At 42.3% G+C, this 24747-nt stretch overlaps 2 protein-coding genes across 6 annotated transcripts in view; one reads left to right on the top strand and one right to left on the bottom strand.

Moving 5' to 3' along the window:
- Positions 1-24747, bottom strand: part of LOC308702727 (tripartite motif-containing protein 16-like) — a 662678-nt gene that overhangs the window by 383629 nt on the left and 254302 nt on the right. The window lies entirely within an intron of this gene.
- Positions 1-24747, top strand: part of LOC308699335 (CASK interacting protein 2) — an 82836-nt gene that overhangs the window by 3667 nt on the left and 54422 nt on the right. For all 5 annotated transcript variants that reach the window (XM_081380064.1, XM_081380063.1, XM_081380062.1 and 2 more), the window contains exon 2: positions 2206-2768. In XM_081380064.1, coding sequence (XP_081236190.1) covers positions 2675-2768 — 94 coding nt within the window. In that variant the 5' untranslated portion in view covers positions 2206-2674. The remainder of the gene's footprint in view (positions 1-2205; positions 2769-24747) is intronic.

The raw sequence follows: 24747 nt of genomic DNA, 5'->3' as shown, positions 1-24747 counted from the left end.
ACGTGCTTTTTTTTTCGCTTTCTCCTTTTTGTTCGCTGAGGTGGAGCGGTGATGAAATATTGTTCTTGTAAATACTTTCCAGCATTTCAGTAATAAAAGTGTACATCTTTAAAATGCATGCAAATTACAGTGAAGCGCAACGGTAATTGTACGTACGGTGCTCGGCAGTGATCAAAAAGGATTTAAACAGTGAATTTTGAAGTGATCTCTTTTTGTAAACTCAGAGATGTGATTCGGAAAAAAAAAATTGTAAAAAAACAGTAGGTAATTTCATTTGGCTGGGGATTTTTACCCGGGTGGTGGGAGAAAAACACTGACATTCAGGTCTGCAAAAACACACCTGATGTGCATTCTTCATTGAATGCAAATGGGATTGGGATTCAATTTTCTTGCTGTATTTTTGTAGAAAAGGTAAAGTGATCTGAACGCACCCGACGTCATACGGCTTCCCAAGAGGACTTGAAAGCCCCAAGAATAGCGACCACCTATTCAGGCAACCCATCACTTATTTCTTTGCATCGCTAAAATGAATATGATGGTTCATAAACATGAGTGCCAGTTACTGGGCTTGTCCGACCATTATTACTGTCTGTTAGTTGTTGTCATTAGTCAAAGCTGTTCGATCTACCTTCACGTTCACATTCACCTGTCCTGTTCCTCCTCTTTCTTTTTTCGAACTGTGGATTTCCTCGTAATAAAGAGCATCTGTAAACATGCTCATAAATTTCAATCAAAATGTTATAAACCCATCATAACATTACTCCACCCTGGCTCAAAAACTCACATTATCAGCGGTTTGGCAGCGGGGTGTGAAGACTATTGGCCCTGAGGGAAACGAAAGAGGACGTGATTACAGCTATTGTGAGTGGCAGCTTTGCTTACTCCCTCAGAGTGGTTTGGGTGTGTAGAGAAGGCAAGAGCGTTCAGGGTTATGCAATGGAGGAGTGATTATGAGACGGCCGTGTGGTGCTCATTTACTGCTCACGGTGTGACCGAGACACCGGGGAACCTGACCGCTGAGGGTGAAGTTGCCATGTGCTGCGCTGTATATGGTTGTTTTTCCCTTTCTTTCCTTTCCTGTCCACACTTACCATTAAGCTTGTGCGTTTTATAAAAACAAAAAATTGTTGCTTTGACAGCATGTTTGAGATGGTATGCTATCAAGACTTTTAGTTCACATGCTCATTCTTAGACTGCGAGTCTCAGCGTTTTTTAAATTGTGGTGTTAAGGGAATTACTACTACTACTACTGCTCATACTTAGGGTTAGGCATGCAAATGCAGATACAAATGCTTGGCCAACACATTTTAAATGTGCAGGTGCAATGTGCATGCGTAAATGCGAAGTCTCACTGGCGATGGTTACAGACCGTTTTTGCAAAAATCCCATCTTCTTCTGTCGGGTGTCTGTGGCACATAACGATTAAAGCTGAAAGTAGGATGAATTTTGGCTGCACCTCATTTATAACCTGAACTGTCATTGCTTTAGATAAAAAGGTCAAGTAATCTTAGCCTATATTTTAAGAGGCTTATTGATCATGACACAAAGTCACGCGTGTCTGCACTGCAGAAGTCTTTTCTGTGATACTTTGATTTGGCGGACAAAAGTTTTTTCAGATGTTTATAACAATGTAATAAATGTAATAACAATGTTAAATTGATTTCCTTCATTATCCACCCTGACATTTTTAATTCTATGACCCCAAAAAACATCAAAATGAATTGCATGAGCATCATGTCATTGACTCAGACAAGATGGATATATTGGTAGGTAAAGTTAGCTTAAAGGTTTAGTTCAGCCAAAAATTAAAATCCAATCATCATATTATCCAGTCTTCAGTGTCACATGATCCTTCAGAAATCATTCTAATTATTCTGATTTGATGCTCAAGAAACATTTCTGATTATTATCAGTGTTGAAAACAGTTGTGCTGCTTAATAGTTTAGTGGAAACAATGTGAAAATCTAATAAGTCTTTATTGTCATTTTTGATCATTAATGCATCTTTGCTGAATAAACTTTTTCAGCAACATTTTTGCCACCTGCAACCTTTCCTTGAGAAGGAATTAATCAAATGTGAGAGGTGAAAAGAGTCTCTAAGTCTTGCTGTTTTTAGAGTTACTTTCCCTGTCTTGCTGCTTTGCTCATGCACTGTACTTGGCTGGTGTGTTAACAGTGCTATTTTTCTTGCCGACTCCATTTTCAGGTCTTGGTCTGCTGATCCAAACTGTCCAAAACTCCAGTCTTAGTTCTCAACCTTCTAAACCACAGCATCAACAGGGCCCCTGCGTTCCCAGAATCTGAGCTCCACGCGACCCAAAACCGACTCGGTTACTCTGAAAAGGCTCTGGAAACTTGAGAACGAAAAACCGGAAGGCAATTCATAAGGCAAAATAGATTTTCCATTCCTCCGGCCTTCCGCATCCATAACCAGACGGGAGAGCTGAAGTAGACGGTCTGTTGATTTTGATGACGCGATTGTTGGAGAAATACGGATATCTGGTTGCTTGTGGTTCTCTCAGACATCTGGCTGTCACCTACCCCGAGTAAAGTAAGCACTACCGAAAGAGAGGATTCTGGGATAGGTTCATGCCGCGGTTGCGCCGCTGTATGGAGGTGTAAGGGAGGAGCGGGACTCTTGTGGGACGCTGGTGGAGTTCTGGCTGGTGGAGATCATGGGAAAAGAGCAGGATCTTCTGCAAGCGGTCAAGAATGGAGATCTAGCTACTACACAGAAACTGCTGGCCAAGGTCAAAGCCAGCAAAAGCAGTGAGTAACAGTTCATTGCTATTCTAACACAGCTTTTGATGTGTATCCATGAGGGTCTTTGCTTTCACAGCCCCTCGTTGGCAAATAGGGAGCTAAAAGATGGGCTGTGAAACGTTTGAATGTTTCTTCTGATTGATATTGATATTCATACACCCATGACTAGGGCTCAGAAACGTTCTTGATATGCATGTATTTGCTCTAAAATTGACTGCAATGGTAAACTGTTGAACACATTCTGCATGTTTTTCACATTTTCTCCGTGAATTGAGAGAGATATTATGCAATATTTTAAAGAGTAGTTTAGAGTAGTAATTCTGAAAAATGTCATTATTTTATTCACCCTCATGTCCATCCAAACCTGTATGACTTTCTTTCTTCCACAGAAGAAGTTTAGCATAATGTCCATGCTGCTCTTTTTTAATACACTGAAAGTACATCATTGTAGTCAATTTTATTCATACACTATATTCCGAGTTTTCTTAAGCCACACAATGGCTTCATGTGAGGAACAGACTGAAATATTTAGCCTACAATGTGTTCAAATTCTCCTGTTTTGTCCCACTGAAGAAATAAGGTCATGCAGGTTTGGAATGATGTAAGTAAATGATGAAAGATTTTAATTTTGGGTTAACTTGGTTAAGCATGCTAATTCGTGGTTGAAAGCATGATCAAATTAACCACAATATTTACTCAATAAGCATGCAATGTGGGGATGTGAAGAACTTTGAATTCAGCGCACGCTGTCTACAGAATTGTTGCAGAATTCATGACAAATAAAGTCATTGGGAAACACATTTGCACATATTTACTTACACATAGCCCAGTTACACAGGTTTATTTCAGGAGGTCAAAGATCGGGACCAGGTTGTCTGTTTTGGTTAAGTGTATTTCTATGGTCTTTCTAATGATCTAAAACGAATGAACTCACTGCTCGGAGAGCCCCATTCATGCCTGTTTTTCCCAGTCCCACCAGTTGGTTTTTGTTTGAAGTTTATTTTATCTCCTGGTTTGTGTTCTTTAAGAGCAGTGCGATTGGCCTTTGGAACATCTTGCCAACCAGGTCCTGATAACATCAACAGACTCTACTGCGTGTTTGCGCTCTACTTTTATCTCTTTATGGCAGCACATTAAGAGAGAGCTGAATGCACTCGACTCCAGCATAAAGAGCCCATGCTCTCTGTGATGTGGTCCAGTCTGTAGAGGGGAAGACAGACACATGCTCCCCCAATAAGACCTCACAAACTGCCAGGCATCAGAAGAGAAACAGGGTCTTTTCTCTGGGATAACCTATAGAGACAGTTGTAAAAGCAATATGCCAATAAAGTCTGTATGTTACAGTCATTTTACTATGGTAAAGAAGTGTTGTTGTGCAAATCAGTCGTTGCATTTTAAATTGAAATGGTATTTTTTTGTAGAAACTAGGGATGCTAACAATTAATCGATGATTAATCGATTACTAATGATTAACGATCGATTAATTGTCGATAATAATTTAATCGATAAAACGGAACGATAGCCGATTAAACAAGGTCATGTGCGTGCGTGCTACTCAACCGTGAAACACGTAAAGCAGACACGAGGAGAAATGAAGCGAGCGTGCCGGAGTTATTTTTGGGACCATTTTATGTTAAAAGGCTAGACTTACACCTTCATGACTTTGCAGGTGCATTTAGAATTTTCATTTTGGTGCATCCCTAATTTAATGTATTCTTGCTGAATAAAAGTATTAATTTCTTTAAAGGTGACATTATGCCCCTTTTCACTATATGTTATATAAATCTATGTTGTCCCCAGAATGTGTCTTTGAAATTTCAGCTCAAAATACAACCCAGAGCATTTATTATAGCTGGTCAAATTTGCCCCTTTTTGGGTGTGAGTAAAAACACGCCATTTTTGTGTGTGTCCCTTTAAATGCAAATGAGCTACTGCTCCCCGCTCCCGTTCAAAAGATGGCCGATCCTTTACACGAGCTTAGGATACTCTGCAATTACAAAACATGCAAATAATCTCACTCATCCAAAATCTCAGAAATAATCAGTAGAGGAGTAGCCTTACAGTGAGACTCAGGAAGAGGTACAACTTTTAGACAACCTGGACATTTCTGAATGATTAGTGGATATATATTTATGTAGTTGTTGTGGAGTTACATTAATTAATCTCATCGACTTGCATGTGCCGTCATGTTAACTTTTACACAAATTGACACAGTTCCCTGAGGTCTTTATAAGACAGCTGTGAAATTGTTTGGTCAAATAGTATTCTGTGCAGCCAATGACAGAACAGTTTATCTCCTTATTATATTTCTTTTAGTAGTCCTAAATCCTAAACTTTTGAAGATTACTGCACTGTACATACACATCATGGATAATTGTTGCCCTGAAAGGAAAATACTCTCATGCGACTTCACACCTGGGGCGACCTTAGCCCTAAATATACCTTTGTACCTTGCAGGTGACCTTTTCACATGTTTGCGAAGGTGCTTGTAATTAACCCTTAAAACACAGGGAACTTTGTCTTTTGAAGACTGTGTCCTCTTGTTGGACAGGTGCCTGTATTTATCGCCGGTAACTTGACAGTATGTTTTCCTGGGCCTCATGGGAAAGACTAGGACTAAGAATAGGGCTGGACCCGAAATCGCCCCCTAAACCCTCAATCACTATTCCCTACGTTAGTCCACTGATACAGTTCACTTGAAGGAGTGAATGAAAACAAAGAGCGAATTCAGACGGCCGTTGAGTGTACATCGCCTGTACACTTGTTATTGCAGTGCAATGTGGGATTGAATAATTACACTCAATAACGTCCACTATGGTTGCAGACACCACTACAAATGGCTGTCCCCTCAAATAACGCCCTATTTGAGGTTGTAGGGGGCGATTTCGGATTCAGCCATTGGGTTTTTTGTTTTCTCTACACCTTGCTGCCTTAACACCTGGTCATTCAGACTTCTACCTTTACAATTGACTGTTGGGTTTTTGTTTGGACTTAAGCTTCAGGATTTGATTTCCAGGGCCAGCGAGAGGTCAGTATGATAACCCAGCACCACCTCAGCTATTCTTTACCCAAGTGTGTGTAAACACACACAGATAACGCAGCCACTTCAAGGCAGGACAGGGTCACGAGTCGATCTCGTGTATAACCTTCTCTGTTGTCTTTTAGGCCAGAATCAAGGCCCGAGCCATTGTGTGAGTGGCACACAGGCTGAGTAATTGCTCTATAATGTCATCTTTAGTGCGCTACGGGTCATAAACGCTTTCATACAGTCATTAACGCGCGGCGGGCTTTTGTGGCCCTCATCCTTCAGGCTGGAGAAGACCCGGCCAGCTGACTAGCCTACCCAGCATGCCTCCGCCCCTTCGTTCCCGCCGCTTTGTCTCAGTCCCTCAGGGGCTGCGCCGCAGCCTGTCAGATTACCCACGACCCTTTGTTCCAACTCGCAGCTTTACTAATTCATCACCTTGCGCTTCGCACACGTGCTCACCCAGGCTGCGCAACCCAACAAACATTTAATGCATCCATTGATGATGAACGCTTCCGTTGCTCCCCTTGACATCTGCCAGCGCAGGTTTGCTTTCACCCCACTTCAGACTCTCATAAATCCATAAATGAAGACCCAGATGGTGGACAAACAGATTATAGGGTATTATATGAGACCCTTCTTATCATGTCCTGTTCTTATCATGACCTATTTTAGATCTCCATGTTTGTATACAGTATGTTGATAAAGTTCTCATGGTGAGTCCGGAGCAGGTCCGATATACGCTGACTTTGTAGGATTTTGTAGGATGGATTTTTTTTCCTTTTTGACCTTTTTTCTTTCCAATAAGAGATGGAAGTCGGAGGTTTGAGTGGAATTGTGCAGTAATTTGTTTGTGTGTTAGTGTGACAATGTTTTGGGTTAAATCCATGGAGTAATCCTCTATGATTCCAGATTTATGCCAGACGTTTGATCCTCTAAGTCCTGTTGTTTTTAGTTCTGGGATGCTTGTAGGCATAGACATGTTTTCAAAGGAACAAGATACAACATGATAAAGTGACAAATATTAAAAGTTATCTCTTCCAGGTAAATCCGAGTTTTTGTCCCAGCATGCCGCGACAGGCACACTTTGTCGTTTGGTTTCTACTTTTGCTGCTTCAACCAGAGTGAAATTTCATCTACATCCAACATTTCCTCTGTCAGTCCAGAAAACTGTGTCATAGTGTTGGGTCAGTAGGATTTTTTGTTTAAAATAAATTAATACGTTTATTCAGCAAGTACACATGAAAATGATCAAAAGTGACAAAGACATTTATAATGTTACAAAAGCAAGCATGATGATTATCAACAATTTTGTACATGCATCAACAACGAAGTGTCATTTACAGTCTTTAAAGATTGAGTGTTGAGTTTCTAAATGCTTCTTGAACTTCTATGGTTTCTTGCTCTCGGCACCCAGTAATTTGCCACACAAAGCACATTGTGGTCAGCACAAAGCATGGTTATCCTCGTTGCTGAGAATGTACTCAGATTAAGTACCATTGTGAAGTATTTAATTAACTGGATTATCCAAATATAGACATTACCTCATGGTTATTTGACAAATTAAACCAATTTTCTTTTTAAGTTCCTCAGAGTTTTTTAATTACAGAATAAGATTTTGGTCATACCACCCACCACTAACCTCCAGCACCTTGGATTCAGGGTGCAGAAGTTCCCCATCAGTGTTTTCTCTTGTTTAATACTCGAATGTGGTTTTGACCTCAAAGAGCCGGTGGTTGTGGTTTCTCAGTTTGTATTGACGCCGCTCAACATCAGAATCACAGATGATTTCATTTGATCCTCTGAAAGAGCCACTGCGGTGGTTTTTGATTCATTAGTTAGTGGTTTAACTGCATGTTAATGATGCTCCTTAATATCAAGCAACCCCCATCACAGCTAGTGAAAAAAACTAGGGGAAACTAATGAGATTTTCTCCTTTTGGTTGGGGGGTTGGGGGCATATTGAAGGGGACGTGTTAAAACCCTTTTTGACAGACTGTGAAATTCTGTCTCTGTTTGGTGGTTGTCTGTCGAGTCTGACACTTGCCTGCTAAATGTTTAATTGGCTCGCTAAAGAGAAACGTCCTGAGAGCATGTCAGGTGCTGTTCAGAAGATGAGAAATATTCCTATGCAAGGCTATAAGGCATCTGTTGTCACCTGAATTATCTCAACCAAACAGCCATATATATGAATATATATATAATATATAGCCTATGATGTGATGCTAAGGAAACGATGGAAGCTTGTTTCCGCCACAGAATAAAAAATAAAGAAAGTAATTGTGAATTTTTACCTCACAATTCTGACTTTTTTTTCTCAGAATGGTATGATATAAACTTTATAAATCTTTTTTGATGGACTTTATAACTCGCAGTAGCGAGTTTATATCTCACCATTCTGAAAAAATAACTCGCAATTGTGAGAAAAAAAGTTGCAATTATCTTTTTAAACGTTTTATTCCGCTGCGGAAACAAGCCTTCTTTAAGAAACACTTCTTTTCAATGTGAAAACAGTTGTGGTACGTAATATTTTTAGGGAAACAATCCAGATTTATTTTCTGGATTATTCGATTAGTAGACAGTTCAAAGTCTCACTGTCACATTTGATCAGTTTAATGTGTCTTTGCTAAATAAAAGTATTAATTTCTTAACAAAATCTTACTGACCTTATACTTTTCAATTGTAGTGTTTATCTAAAATATTTGATATAGACCACATAGATTTATTGACAGTACCACTTTTTTTTTAAATATATTTTTTTGTTTTGTGAGAATATCAGAAAAAAAGATTTACTCTCCACATGAAATGTGTCTGTTAGAGGCCTTAAACACATTTGTATTACATTCTGAGAGTAGTAAACCATCTGAACACTTGATTGGTTGTAATCATCCTGTTTGTGTATGTGCGCGTGCATTTGACCCATGCACTGTTTATTTTCTGTCGCGGTTTTATCTCCTTATCCTGCATTTGTTGTGTCAATCAGATTCGCAGATGCAGTCTTTAGTGTGTCACAGAATAGCTTTGAGATTACGCCAATTATTCTCTGCCTATGAATGCGCATTCAAACGTTATCTTCCTGACACAGAGGACTTGTGCTGAGAAAAGTACTACAGTCCTGCCTGAGGCCAGAATAATGCTGAATAAACCACAGAACAGTCCCTCAAATGCCGCTTTGCTGTCATTTAGCTTACATGCACAAGTAGCCTGAAGTATCCCTGTTTAAGCCGGGGTTTTTTGGCTGTATTTAGGGATGGAAAGTTACTATAAGTGCACACAGCTTTTAGTAAAACCCCAACAGAGCTTCATAACACTGAAGTCAATTAATGCTTAAGCCCCGTCGCATACGACCAGTGACTACGCCACGTTTCTTTTCCACACAGGAATGCGGGAGCAGAATCTGGTAGTATGTGGAAAATAGGTCAATATTACCTCAGAACACTGTATGCAGTGACTTATGAGCCACAGCTGCCTTGAGCTGGAGCTTAATAGTGTTTCACAGATACTTTTCTGGCACTCTTCCTTCTCCGAGCATGCCAACCATTGTCCAGGCTTCGACATAACACTCCGAACTTTGAATGAGGGGAAAAAAATGCACAAGAATAGGAGAGATGATGTCAGCTAGAGGGAATGTACGCCCCACAGCGCTCTCTGTGTCCTCTAATAGAGTTTGAATGAGTGCGTTCAACAGGTACTGCAAGACTCTCTGTGCGGAGACACAATACTAGTGTACAACACAATACTAGTGTACCGAGTGTGTTTTTGGGTTTGTACTTTGGCTGGTTTAGGCCTGTCATTTATTCAACCGATTCATTAAAAAATGTTGAATCATTTCGGAACGAAATAGAGACATATTAACCGCTCTGTTGTAACTTTATTTAGAAATATTTTTGATGGCCAAATAGAGCAAAAACAGGCACTATTGGGTCTAAAAAAATATGTTTTTGTTACCCTCTGGTGCTCTTCGCATGTCGGCCAAAAATGACAGAAATCTTTTTTTTCTTTTGAAATCTTTTGAAAGGAATGTACTATATTTTAGTTTGACTGTTTTTTATTTAATATTTTGTATTTTCAAGGGGATTTTATGGTACTACATTATAATTACTTGGGAATTCTTTTTTTTTTTTTTTACAGAATTTTAAGTTTCAGGGGTGCAAACAGCGCGCTTTTCGGCGCCTCCCGCTTTTTTCACGTCAGTTTGGGTGACTTGTGTGAATCGTGCAGATCCGAAGAGGTTTTTTTTAGGGGGGGGGGGGGGGGGGTCTGAGAGGGTCTGATTATAATTTAACCAACAGTAATTCTGGATTGCATCCACCAACAAGTAAATAGGAGATAGCGAATCAGAACACTGCGCGCCAAACCAGCAGTGTGTGCAAGCGTGAACCACTAGTGTTTCTGTCTCACTCTGGATCTGCCGCGCGCTGCATCACATTTCTCTCTGCGTGGCGTGTCCGTTTTTATGTCCGCTCTCGTGTTAACTGGTCAGAGCTTGTGTTAGAGCACAATGCCTGCGTGACACACACACACACACACACACACACACACACACTTCTCGAGCCGTGCCGAAACCGCGTGCTAGAAATAGAACCGCAACCGACGCCTATTTTTCACGCGACTCGCAAGAGTGTTGGAAGTTTCCAGACAAAATAGAAGGCGCAAATACATATTAATAAGTTACATTTTGATGCATGAAAGTCTCTCGGTTTTGACAAATGCATATTTGTAATTTAAAAAATAGGCCTAATTATCGATTTTTTCGAGTAATTTCAGCCGTCACCATGGTAACCCGGGACGGAACCACAATCGCCGCGAATCGCGGCCACCCCGGCGGCACGTCAACATGGTTACAGATGGCAGAGAGATGCAATCTTTCCCCGGAATACCCGCCCAGCGAGTGCTTGAAGTGCGTCAGAAACAGAGCGCGCGCGCGATCAGTTGTTGGTAATTTGTTGTGTAGCGTGCGCGACGCCGCATCCGATGTAGACAGCATTGCTTTTTTTTGAGGGCGCTTAACACACAGGCTCGTAGAAACGGCCCTGGCAGCTCGCGCCAGTTCTAGACACGGTGAAAGTTTCCTGATTGTGACGGATGGCCGAATTTACATGACACATTATAAATGAGCATTATAGTCTGCGATAGATACAGTGCCAAAAAGAAGAGAAGAGGATAAAAGGGGATAAAGACAGAGGTAAAGTGATGTAGTTAATGAACAGTTTATCTAATTGCATGGGAGTAAGATACTATAATTTCATGGCAGTTATTTTTACCTTAAACTTAATGTTAGCAGTTGTTCTGAGAGCTCCAGAGTCCAGACTGTGTGATTTTGTAACAATCATGTCAGTTTTAAGACGCATTTTTTATTATCACTTTTTTATTAATGTTTTACCCTACAGTTGTGCAGTTTTGGGGGATACACTACAGGCCAAAAGTTTGGAAACATTACTATTTTTAATGTTTTTGAAAGAAGTTTCTTCTGCTCATCAAGCCTGCATTTATTTGATCAAAAATACAGATTTGTTTTTTTAATATTGTGATATATTATTACAATTTAAAATAATTGGTTTTCAATTTATTATACTTTAAATTATAATTTATTTCTGTGATGCAAAGCTGAATTTTCAGGATCATTACTCCAGTCTTCAGCATGTGACATCCGGTCTATCACATGATCCTTTAGAAATCTGATTTATTATGAGTGTTGGAAACAGTTCTGCTGCCTAAAATATTTGATGAATAAAAGGTTAAAAAGAACTGCATTTATTCAAAATAATTAAAAACATTTTCTAATAATATAAATCTTCTTTACTATCACTTTTTATCAATTTAACACATCCTTGCTGAATAAAAGTATTGATTTATTTCAAAAAAAGAAAGAAAAAAATACTGAACCCAAATTACTGACCAGTAGAGTATATTGTTGTTACAAAAGATTTCTATTTTTTTTTTAATTCTTCTTCCTTTTTAATTTTATTTTAATTTTTATTACTTTTTATTCATCAAAGTATCCTAAAAGTATCACACGTTATTAAAAAAATATTAAGCAGCAGAACTGTTTCCAACTTTGATAATGAATCATCATGGAGTAATTACTGGAGTAATGATCCTGAAAATTCAGCTTTGCATCACAGAAATAAATGATAATTTAAAGTATAGGCTAATAAATGGCCTATATTGGGGTCTCAGTATATTTTCCTGCTATTTTGTCCTTAGCCAATCACATGCCTGATGCTTGTATTTTGTTTATTAGTTTCTATGCAGATGCACTAGGCCTACCCTACACAATTACCCCAATCATCCTAGAATTATTAATTCTTTACAAAAAGAGCTATTCAAATCATCAGGTGAAATTGTTTTCAGGAAGTAGCAGTAAAGCAAGAAGAAGAAGTGCAAGATAGTTTTTCTATCTAGACTATGTGCCTATAGGGGTGGGTGGGTTGGGGATGGTGGCAATGTAGTATCTGGATATTTGCCGCGGGACGAGGGCTTCGATTACCTCTCTCTTTTTTGACCATACATGTGTTTGCACCCCTGAAGTTTATAGCTATGAAAAATGCACAAAAATACTATATATTTTTTTAAAATTTGAAATCTATATTTTCAAAAACATTTTATACTCTAAAACTGCAAGAAAATCAAAGCCATAAATCTAAACAAAGTGTGTTCCAAATTTGAGCTTGATATCTCCAAAAAATTTGCTTTCAGTCAGATTTTGTTTGGCCGCAGTACCAAACGTCTCCACTAGATGAAATTAGCCTACCATTAATTTCTAATGGGTCATTTTTGACCACGAGGAGAACAAGTGTGACTATTTTTTTCAGGACCATTTAACCTTTTCGAATCATGTCCATGATTTTTTTGTGTGTTCACATAGCAAGTGCCAAAACCTTTAACAAGTTTCATACCATTCAGACGAAGTAAAAAAAGTATTAAAAACCAAACTTTCAATTTTTCGGTCAAAAATGACGAAGAGCACCACATGGTTAAACTTCTGTATAAAACCAATATCACATTTGCGATCACGCTGCTCTCTCAAGGCGTGTTTGTTTGTTTTTTGCAAAGTAAGTGACATACTCGATATTATCAGCTTCCATATCGTTAAAACAACAATTACGATATTATCGTCAATGATACATAATGCACATCCCTAATGATAATGGCGATATCAGGGTTGGGGAGTAACTAAATATAGCAACACTACTAACTGAGGTATATTTTTAATCGTACAGCAGTTAGTTCTTATCCTTGAATTTGATTGGTCAGATGGTTCAGTCTGTTGTGATTGGTCAACTCTGCTCTGATTGGTCAGATGACCCTGTTATGACAGAGACGAGGAAGCAGGCTGCAAGTAAAACTCTTTATTGTAGTAGAATAATAGATGAAGTAGTATGCAAAGTCCAGGGTGATGCAGGCGGTGGCGCAGGGACTTTGATGGTCAGACACGGTGAAGACAGTGATGAGTGTTCTGAAGTGACGATAGTAATCCAGACAAGTAACACATCCACGAGACGAAACCGGAACACAGGAACTCAGGATGGCAACGAAGAACAGGAACAAGAACGGGACCAGAAACACACAGAGACTTCATGCAACGATCTGACAGGGGAAATGAGAAAGTGATGAGAATATATACTGTGATGAGATGGGTTGCAGCTGATGATTAGTGACTGCAGCTGGATCGCTGATCAGAGGTAACGAGCCGGACACACCCACTCACGCGCTCACACACACGTAAACAAGCAAAGCACGAGACGAGGAGAGACATTGGATCTATGAACCGTGACAGTACCCCCCTCCCTAGGAACACCTCCTGGTGTTCCCAGGCCCCCTTACCTGCCGATTGTAATCATCGATAAGGGAGTGATCCAAAATGTCTCTGGCCGGTACCCAACTTCTCTCCTCAGGACCGTAACCTTCCCAGTCCACCAAATACTGAAATCCGCGTCCCCTCCGCCTAGAGTCCAGTACACGATTGACCGAATAAGTGGGTTCCCCATCTACGAGTCGCGGCGGGGGAGGAACCGGAACTGGCGGGTTAATCGCTGATCGAAACACAGGCTTAATTTTGGAAACATGGAAAACGGGGTGAATTCTCCTGTACGCAGGAGGAAGGTTGAGGCGGACTGCCACCGGACTAATGATCTTGGTGACAGTAAACGGGCCAATAAATTTGGGAGCAAGTTTATTGGATACGGAACGGAGAGGAATGTTCTTGGTAGAAAGCCACACTTTTTGACCAACGACGTAAACGGGAGGCCTAGACCGGTGGCGATCGGCTTTGGCCTTGGTGCGCAACCCCACCCGGAGTAGAGTCTCGCGGGCTCTAGTCCATGTGTGGTGACACCTCTGGACGAAGGCGTGAGCGGAGGGAACCGCGACTTCGGATTCCAGACTAGGAAAGAGTGGTGGCTGGTACCCTACACTACACTCAAACGGAGACAGGCCCGTGGATGACACTGGCAACGTGTTGTGGGCGTACTCCACCATAGAGAGTTGGTGACTCCAAGAGGAAGGATTCTTGGAGACCAAACATCGTAACGTTCTTTCCAAATCCTGGTTGGCTCTCTCAGTTTGGCCATTGCTCTGGGGATGAAACCCAGAAGACAGACTGACAGTCGCGCCCAGTAATCTACAAAATTCTCGCCAAAATTTGGACACAAATTGGGGTCCTCTGTCAGAAACCACGTCTGTCGGGAGGCCATGTAACCGAAAGACGTGGTTAACGACAATCACCGCTGTCTCCTTGGCTGAGGGTAATTTGGGCAAGGGAATGAAATGGGCCGCCTTCGAGAACCGGTCCACCACGGTCAAAACTACCGTGTGACCCTGAGAGGGTGGGAGGGCGGTAACAAAATCTAGTGCGATATGGGACCAGGGTCTCGAAGGAACCGGCAGCGGTAGGAGTAACCCATCCGGGGGTCGATTGGAAGTCTTACCAGTGGCACAAACTGAGCAAGCCAAAACAAAATTGTGAATGTCACGAGCCATGAGAGGCCACCAGAATCGTTGCTTAACTAAACATTTAGTACGACTGACTCCTGGATGACAAGCCACATTGGAAGAATGCCCCCACTGAATAACGCTGGACCGTAGACTCTCAGGCACAAATAAACGATTCGGTGGGCAACCGACCGGGGGCGTTACCCCTTCTAAGGCCTTCATGACCTTCGATTCGACCTCCCATACGAGTGTGGAGATGAATAGGGTCTCTGGTAAAATGCACTCGGGAGTAGACGGGCGTTCGGAACGATCAAAAATACGCGATAAAGAATCGGGTTTGATGTTTTTAGAACCCGGGCGGTACGAGAGAGTAAAGTCAAAACGACCGAAAAAAAGTGCCCACCGAGCCTGCCTGGAGTTCAATCTTTTAGCAGTCCGAATGTATTCCAAATTCTTATGATCGGTCCAGACGATAAAAGGTACCCCCGACCCTTCTAACCAGTGCCGCCACTCCTCCAATGCTAACTTGACTGCCAACAACTCTCTGTTCCCAATGTCATAATTGCGTTCGGCAGGCGATAACCGATGAGACAAAAACGCGCAAGGATGCATCTTGTCGTCTGAGAGAGCACGCTGGGATAACACTGCACCTACCCCCACCTCTGACGCGTCGACCTCCACCACGAACTGACGTGATGGGTCAGGGGTTGTCAGAATGGGGGCTGAAACGAAGCAACCCTTCAGTTTGGCAAACGCAGCCTCGGCTGCGTCTGACCACCTGAACGTCGTTCTGGGGGAGGTCAAGGCGGTCAGAGGTGCGGCTAGTTGGCTGAAGTTGCGAATAAAACGCCGGTAAAAATTAGCGAACCCCAGAAATCTCAGTAGGGCCTTACGAGACTCTGGGCTTGGCCAATCCACCACAGCCTTGATCTTCTCAGGATCCATGCGCATTCCCTCAACTGACACGATGTACCCTAGAAATGGAACAGACTGTGCATGAAAATCGCATTTCTCCGCCTTGACAAAAAGCCCATTCTCTAGCAACCTCTGAAGCACTCGCCGGACGTGCTGCACGTGATCCTGGAGAGAAGAAGAAAAAATCAGTATGTCGTCCAGGTAGACATAAATGAACTGATCTATCATATCTCGCAGCACGTCATTGACGAGTGCCTGGAAGACCGCTGGGCTATTGGAAAGCCCGAAAGGCATAACCAAATATTCAAAGTGCCCTCTGGGGGTGTTAAAAGCGGTCTTCCACTCATCCCCCTCCCTGATGCGGACCAAATGATAAGCGTTCCGTAAATCCAACTTTGTGAAGATGGACGCTCCCTGCAACCTCTCGAAGGCTGAAGACATCAGCGGCAAAGGATAAGTATTCTTTACCGTGATGTTGTTCAACCCCCGGTAGTCAATACAAGGTCGTAAGGATCCGTCCTTCTTCCCCACAAAAAAGAACCCCGCCCCCGCTGGTGAAGAGGAAGGGCGAATGAACCCCGTTGCTAGAGAATCAGAAATATATTTCTCCATAGCCTCCCTCTCAGGTGTCGAGAGTGAATATAACTTGCCTTTAGGCGGAGCCGTACCTGGTAATAAGTCTATGGCACAGTCATAGGGACGATGCGGAGGAAGAGAAGCAGCCCGAGACTTACTGAACACTTCCTTCAGGTCCAGGTACTCCGCGGGCACGTTAGACAGATCCATTGCCTCCTCCTGAAACACAGAGACAGAAACAGACGGACAAGCAGACACTAGACAAGACTTATGACAACGATTACTCCAAGCTGACACAGACTTGAGCTGCCAGTCCACTTTAGGGTTGTGACGGATGAGCCAGGGGTGACCGAGAACTATGGGTGCAAGGGGAGTGTCCAGAATGTAGAATGAAATGGTCTCAGTGTGGTTGCCTGATGTGATGAGGGTGATATCTTCAGTGGCGAAAGTGATGGTAGGAAGTTTCTGTCCGTTGAGTGCATGTACAGCGATCTGATGAGTGAGGGGTTTGAGGGGAATCTGGAACTGACGTGCAAATGAATGGTCCATAAAATTACCTTCCGCCCCGGAGTCCAAGAGTGCCCGACAATCGTGAGTGCGTGCTGACCATCTCAGTCTTACCGGAAGGAGGGTAGATGTAGATGAGGTCTTCTCGGCGGAGATCCCACCCGATAGTAGCCTCATACTTACTATCGGGCTTGGCCTTTTACCGGGCAGTTGTAAGCATAGTGCCCGGCTCCTCCACAGTACAGACAAAGGCCCTGGGACCTCCGCCTTTCCCTCTCCTCCCGGGAAAGCCGAGCTCGACCCACCTGCATGGGCTCGTGATCGTAGACGGGGCTGACCGCGTCCCCGCCTCCAAGCCGTGAACCCTCGGCTCCTGCCAGAGGGTGACTGCTCCTAGTGCGGCTCCCAACTCTGGCCAGCCGTGCGTCAACTCGAAGTGCCAGAGCGATGAGGTCGTTAAGCGATTGGGGTAGGTCCAAGGCGTAGATCTCCCTTTGGACGCGGTCAGCCAGCCCATGCAGGAACATGTCCCACTGCGCCTCCTCGTTCCACTGGCTCTCCGCCGCCAAGGTCCGGAACTCGATCGAGAAATCTGAAACAGATCTTTCTCCTTGACGTAAATCGGCCAGCATCCTTGCGGCCTCTCTCCCGGCGACAGCACGGTCGAAAACTCTTCTCATTTCGGCGGAGAGCTCCTGGAACGAGGAACAGCATGGGTCTTGATTTTCCCACACCGCCGTTCCCCATAATGCCGCTTTCCCAGTCAGGAGGGTGAGAACGAAGGCCACCTTAGAACGCTCACTGCCGAAGGTTCGGGGCTGAAGGGAGAAATGCATGGAACATCGGATTAGAAAAGCCCTGCAAAAATTCGGTTCACCTGAGTAGGTCTCTGGAACAGGTAGGCGTGGCTCTGACTGGGATGGGCTTTCCGATGGTGTGGGGGGAACAGCTGGTGTGGGCGGCGCAGCGGGAGCTCGCATCTGATGGATCTGCCGGGTGAGCTCGGACACCTGCGCCACTAACGCCTGAACAGCGCGACCAGTATCGTGAATATTCTTTTCTTGAAGATCCATACGTGCCATGCTGTTATTCACGTAATCCTCGAACGAGGGCGCTGAATTACTCGCTGCTTCCATGTTGGGTCAGATCGTTCTGTTATGACAGAGACGAGGAAGCAGGCTGCAAGTAAAACTCTTTATTGTAGTAGAATAATAGATGAAGTAGTATGCAAAGTCCAGGGTGATGCCGGCGGTGGCGCAGGGACTTTGATGGTCAGACACGGTGAAGACAGTGATGAGTGTTCTGAAGTGACGATAGTAATCCAGACAAGTAACACATCCACGAGACGAAACCGGAACACAGGAACTCAGGATGGCAACGAAGAACAGGAACAAGAACGGGACCAGAAACACACAGAGACTTCATGCAACGATCTGACAGGGGAAATGAGAAAGTGATGAGAATATATACTGTGATGAGATGGGTTGCAGCTGATGATTAGTGACTGCAGCTGGATCGCTGATCAGAGGTAACGAGCCGGACACACCCACTCACGCGCTCACACACACGTAAACAAACAAAGCACGAGACGAGGAGAGACATTGGATCTATGAACCGTGACAGACCCAGTCTGTTGGGATTGATCTACTCTGCTCTGATTGGTCAGATAACCCAGTCTGTTGTGATTGGTCTACTCTGCTCTGATTGGTCAGATGACCCAGTCTGTTGTGATTGGTCTACTCTGCTCTGATTGGTCAGATGACCCAGTATGTTGTGATTGGTCTACTCTACTCTGATTGGTCAGATGCTTCAGTCTGTTGTGATTGGTCTACTCTGCTCTGATTGGTCAGATGGCCCAGTCTGTTGTGATTGGTCTACTCTGCTCTGATTGGTCAGATGACCCAGTCGGTTGTGATTGGTCTACTCTGCTCTGATTGGTCAGATGACCCAGTCTGTTGTGATTGGTTAGATCAGTGGTTCCCAAACCTGTCCTGAAGGCCTCCCAACACTACACATTTTCGTTGTCTCCCTAATCAAACACACCTGATTCAACTCATCAGCTCAATTAACCCATGTGATAATGAGCTGATGAGTTGAATCAGGTGTGTTTGAGTAGGGAGACAAAGAAAACGTGCAGTGTTGGGGGGCCTTCAGGACAGGTTTGGGAACCACTGGGTTAGATGACCCAGTCTGTTGTGATTGGTCTACTCTGCTCTGATTGGTCAGATGCTTCAGTCTGTTGTGATTGGTCTACTCTGCTCTGATTGGTCAGATGTTTCAGTCTGTTGTGATTGGTCTACTCTGCTCTGATTGGTCAGATGACCCAATATGTTGTAATTGGTCTACTCTGCTCTGATTTGTCAGATGACCCAGTCTGTTGTGATTGGTCAAATGACCCAGTCTGTTGTGATTGATCTACTCTGCTCTGATTGGTCAGATGGCTCAGTCTGTTGTGATTGGTCTACTCTGCTCTGATTGGTCAGATGACCCAGTCTGTTGTGATTGGTCTACTCGGCTCTGATTGGTCAGATGACCCAATATGTTGTGATTGGTCTACTCTGCTCTGATTTGTCAGATGACCCAGTCTGTTGTGATTGGTCAGATGACCCAGTCTGTTGTGATTGATCTACTCTGCTCTGATTGGTCAGATGGCTCAGTCTGTTGTGATTGGTCTACTCGGCTCTGATTGGTCAGATGACCCAATATGTTGTGATTGGTCTACTCTGCTCTGATTTGTCAGATGACCCAGTCTGTTGTGATTGGTCTACTCTGCTCTGATTGGTCAGATGACCCAGTCTGTTGTGATTGGTCTACTCTGCTCTGATTGGTCAGATGACCCAGTCTGTTGTGATTGGTCTACTCTGCTCTGATTGGTCAGATGTTTCAGTCTGTTGTGATTGGTCTACTCTGCTCTGATTGGTCAGATGGTTCAGTTTGTTGTGATTGGTCGTCTCTGCTCTGATTGGTCAGATGGTTCAGTTTGTTGTGATTGGTCGTCTCTGCTCTGATTGGTCAGATGGTTCAGTTTGTTGTGATTGGTCTACTGCTTACAGCGCACCATACCATTACTATAACCATATCTGAATTTTAGCTCAGGAGGCTTCCGCAATTCTCAGCTATTGTACACAGTGTAAAAGCAGGAACAATGGTGTCGATTTTACCATATCAATTGAGGTGCACCTCATGAATCTTTTTCTTTTTGGAGACAATAACTTTATTTAACGTGCACTTTGATCTTTAAATCTTTGCAGGCCTTGTAATTTCACAAACAGTTAGGCTTTACATTCATTTGTCACAGTGAATTTGCAGCAAGGAAGAGTTTGAGGCAGGATATAAATGCAGCAGTAAAACTTTAATAAACAATAAATCAAAATAACAAACACCCAGGAGATTATCCACATACAGGAGCAGAACAACCACTTAACAGAGACAAGAGCTGACAAAAACAAAAAACAAACAGAAAATGAGGGCTATATAGAGCAACCAAGGAGCACATATTAGCACACGCATCCAAAGAAAAACAGGAACACAGGAAAACTAAACAGAAAATAATCCTTAAAATTTACTAAAGATAGATATATTTTAATTTAACAAAAATGGTGTGTACAGTCCTTCGGAAAATATCTGTATGTTTAGTCTGCTTTCCTGGAAGAGAAAATCTATATCTATGCCAAGGTTTTTTTTTAAGTTTTATTTTTACTTCAAGAACTACTAGTTTATAGATGACCTAAAAGCTCATAGATGTTGACTAAAATCCACAAAATACCGATTTAGTTTTTATGAGCTCTCAAATGTATTTTAACGGGAGAAATGGAAATGCTCCAACTCTTTTCATATGGAGATGAACGGACGTGAGCCAAAGCACAGATATGGCAGGAGAAGCGCTGTTAATCTGTCACCTTATCTCCTGTAGCGCCTGCGTATCTCAGACGGATACGGTCAATCACATGCCAGCAGCACGTGATCTCTGTGCAATAGAGCGGATTCTGGGTAAACCGATGAAAGTTTGGGATAGGAGGAAAAAAGCCATTCTGAACAAAGCGTGGGGTGTGAATTTCCTTTTCATCATGAGAACAAAATGCATTCCTTTGTGTGTGTGTGTGTGGTGTTGAATAACAGTTTTAGCTGCTGTATGCATTCTAAAGAAAAATACTTTTTTGGCCAAGAAATTGGTACTAAAATATTTTATATTTTTGTTTTAAAAAGTGATTCGTGTGAAAACGGATCAGATCACTTTTCAGCCCAAAATCAAAAGAAAGAAGAGAAAAAACTTCTTGTTCCTTTAATGCTTCTTATTACTTTAATACGTTTTTTTTTTTTCATTTAAATCAGCACAAATTAAAGGAAGTACAATGTATACTATCAGAATGTACAGTATAAATAGCTTTATAATCAGATTTAATGTCTTTTTTTGTGTTACAGTAATGGGAAATTAGTCATTTAGCTTTGCTGAAAATGTGCATGATTTGTCATGAAAACTTTTTTGTCACTTTTTGATATTTCTTGAAACTAAAAATACACTTGACAGCTGTATGCTACACAATTTATGAACAGTGAAGCTTATGTAAAAGGGAGTGTGACGTAATGGCGGAAACTCTGATTTGCTTATTTGGATGAACAAATTACTGTACACCCTTGATAAAGAGAATTAAAGGGATAGTTCACCCCAAAATTAAAATTTGTCATCATTTACATCATTTTCCAAACCTGTATGAGTTTCTTTCGTCTGCTGAACACAAAAGAAGATATTTTAAAGAATGTTGGTAATCAAACAGTTGAGCGTAGCCATTAACTTCCATAGTAAAAAAAAAAAAAATACCATGGAAGTCAATGGCTACCGTCAACTGTTTGATTACCAACATTCTTCAAAAAATCTCATACAGATTTGGAACAACATGAGGGTGAGTAAGTGATGACAACATTTTCATTTTTGGGTGAACTATCCCTTTAAACTCTTGGAAGACTGAACCAGCAATAAGCAAACTGTTAGTGAAGTTGGATAAAAGTCTTAGCTAAATGACTACTAGCAGAACATGCTTAGTAAACCACCTCTGCATCAACACACACATCAACATACCACATACTCAGCAGTTTTGATTGGTCTCTTCCTCCATCATCATCATCCTCATCATTATGTCATCACCTGTGCTAAAGTGACACTTTGAATGTTCTGCTGAGTCAACAAACCGTGAGAGAAGCCACACAGAAACAGGCCTGCCATGGTGTTGCAGCTGCTCAGCACTGGAGCTGTGACTCTCTTCTATTTGCCTTGTCCACGTGTATCACACACACCCACATTCAGAGCGCTGATCATTTGCATGCTACGCAGCCTCTGATATGAGGCTTTGCATTCTACCTTATTACCACTAAAATATGGTTTCAAAACCTAAAGCGGGTGGCTGTAAGTGAGGACTGCCTCAAAATGTTAAGCTGTGTAATTTGGGCCAACATTTGAGGGATTGCATCGCACTTCTCTTTCAGAAATACCACAATTCATGACAGCACACATAATTTAAAACCATTTGTAGCTCCAGCTAATTGAAGATACATTATTTCGCTCAATTCTTCGCAGTCATAAATCTGATCTTAGATTAATTGTTTTCTCTAGACAAATACAATAAATGTTTCAGATTCAAGATCAATGACTTAATGTGGAGCGCTGCATGAATATGAGGGTTATTTCCAGGTTATTCTCACATGCCTCCAATGCAGTTGTCCAGATCCTCTGGTTGTAGTGGGAAAACCCATGACTGAAACAGATGTTTCCCTCTTGTTGAATAATCTCCACCTCTTCTGTTGTTGCTTTTGAGACATAATAGGAAGCAGCAGGAGGAAATTACGGCTTGTTTTAATCCTAGTTGAAATGCATTCCCCTTGTGGCCACTGGCACAACCTTGCACCTGTGATCTGGATGGTGGTTTGGGCCATTACAAATATTAATGAAAAGCATAGCTTTTCCGCCAGTCTAAAATTCTTTATTCAAAGTGTTGATTCAGAAAAGCAGCTGTAATGCGTTCACGTAATTTAGTATGACAGCATCTTATTTTTCTCTGTCTTGACAGGCTGCACTTTACATTTATGGTTTGTTTTATTACTAGCTTCATAACCTGTTTGCACTTTACTCATCAAATTGTAGTTTTGGAGCTCTTGCACACTTATAATTAAGGCGGCCTCTTGTCATAAAGCAGTTGAGAAGTTTTTTTCTCTCTTTTGGAATAGCGAGAAAATTTCCTTGAGTCTGCTATTTCTTCATCAGATGTTATGGGTCTACTTTTGAGACGTGCAGAAACACCTCATCAGCAGCCCCAAACTTTTTTTTCCAATTTTTCCGTTCTGATTTTTTGGGGAAATCAGCTTAATGGATTTAACCATGGCACATTGTGTTAAATGAAGTGACAGTAAATTACAATGACCAAGCACCCTTAAGTCATTCTTTTTTTTTTTAATGAGATTTCTTGAATGATGTACCTTTCTGATACCTGGATCGAGTTTCTTCACAGGAGATCAATCCAAATTCAATACTGTCAGTTGGCTGATTCAAGAAAAACACCATAAAGCAATGTTTAGATGATAATAATAGACAAAAATTAAATCTGTTTATCATATAAAGTGAAGAAGCATTGTTTCTTGCTGAAGCTCAAACGTGCTGCGTAACACGAGGATGAACCTCATTGGTTCTTGCTAAAGCTCAAACGTGTGCGTAACACGAGAATGAACCTCATTGGTTCTTGCTGAAGCTCAAACGTGTGCGTAACACGAGAATGAACCTCATTGGTTCTTGCTGAAGCTCAAACGTGCTGCGTAACACGAGGATGAACCTCATTGGTTCTTGCTGAAGCTCAAACGTGATGCGTAACACGTGGATGAACCTTATTGGTTCTTGCTGAAGCTCAAACGTGATGCGTAACACGAGAATGAACCTCATTGGTTCTTGCTGAAGCTTAAACGTGCTGCGTAACACGAGAATGAACCTCATTGGTTCTTGCTGAAGCTCAAACGTGCTGCGTAACACGAGGATGAACCTCATTGGTTCTTGCTGAAGCTCAAACGTGAATGCGTAACACGAGGATGAACCTCATTGGTTCTTGCTGAAGCTCAAACGTGTTGCGTAACACGAGAATGAACCTCATTGGTTCTTGCTGAAGCTCAAACGTGATGCGTAACACGAGGATGAACCTCATTGGTTCTTGCTGAAGCTCAAACGTGTTGCGTAACACGAGAATGAACCTCATTGGTTCTTGCTGAAGCTCAAACGTGCTACGTAACACGAGAATTAACCTCATTGATTCTTGCTGAAGCTCAAACGTGCTGCGTAACACGAGGATGAACCTCATTGGTTCTTGCTGAAGCTCAAACGTGAATGCGTAACATGAGGATGAACCTCATTGGTTCTTGCAGAAGCTCAAACGTGCTACGTAACACGAGAATGAACCTCATTGGTTCTTGCTGAAGCTCAAACGTGCTGCGTAACACGAGAATGAACCTCATTGGTTCTTGCTGAAGCTCAAACGTGCTACGTAACACGAGAATGAACCTCATTGGTTCTTGCTGAAGCTCAAACGTGAATGCGTAACACGAGAATGAACCTCATTGGTTCTTGCTGAAGCTCAAACGTGCTACGTAACACGAGAATGAACCTCATTGGTTCTTGCTGAAGCTCAAACGTGCTGCGTAACACGAGAATGAACCTCATTGGTTCTTGCTGAAGCTCAAACGTGCTACGTAACACGAGAATGAACCTCATTGGTTCTTGCTGAAGCTCAAACGTGCTACGTAACACGAGAATGAACCTCATTGGTTCTTGCTGAAGCTCAAACGTGCTACGTAACACGAGAATGAACCTCATTGGTTCTTGCTGAAGCTCAAACGTGCTACGTAACACGAGAATGAACCTCATTGGTTCTTGCTGAAGCTCAAACGTGCTACGTAACACGAGAATGAACCTCATTGGTTCTTGCTGAAGCTCAAACGTGCTACGTAACACGAGAATGAACCTCATTGGTTCTTGCTGAAGCTCAAACGTGCTGCG

This window comes from Scardinius erythrophthalmus (assembly GCF_964197995.2).
Source record: "Scardinius erythrophthalmus genome assembly, chromosome: 1".
Lineage (NCBI taxonomy): Eukaryota > Metazoa > Chordata > Actinopteri > Cypriniformes > Leuciscidae > Scardinius > Scardinius erythrophthalmus.
Note: the sequence above shows the minus strand (reverse complement) of the source record. Positions and strands in the feature narration are given on the sequence as shown.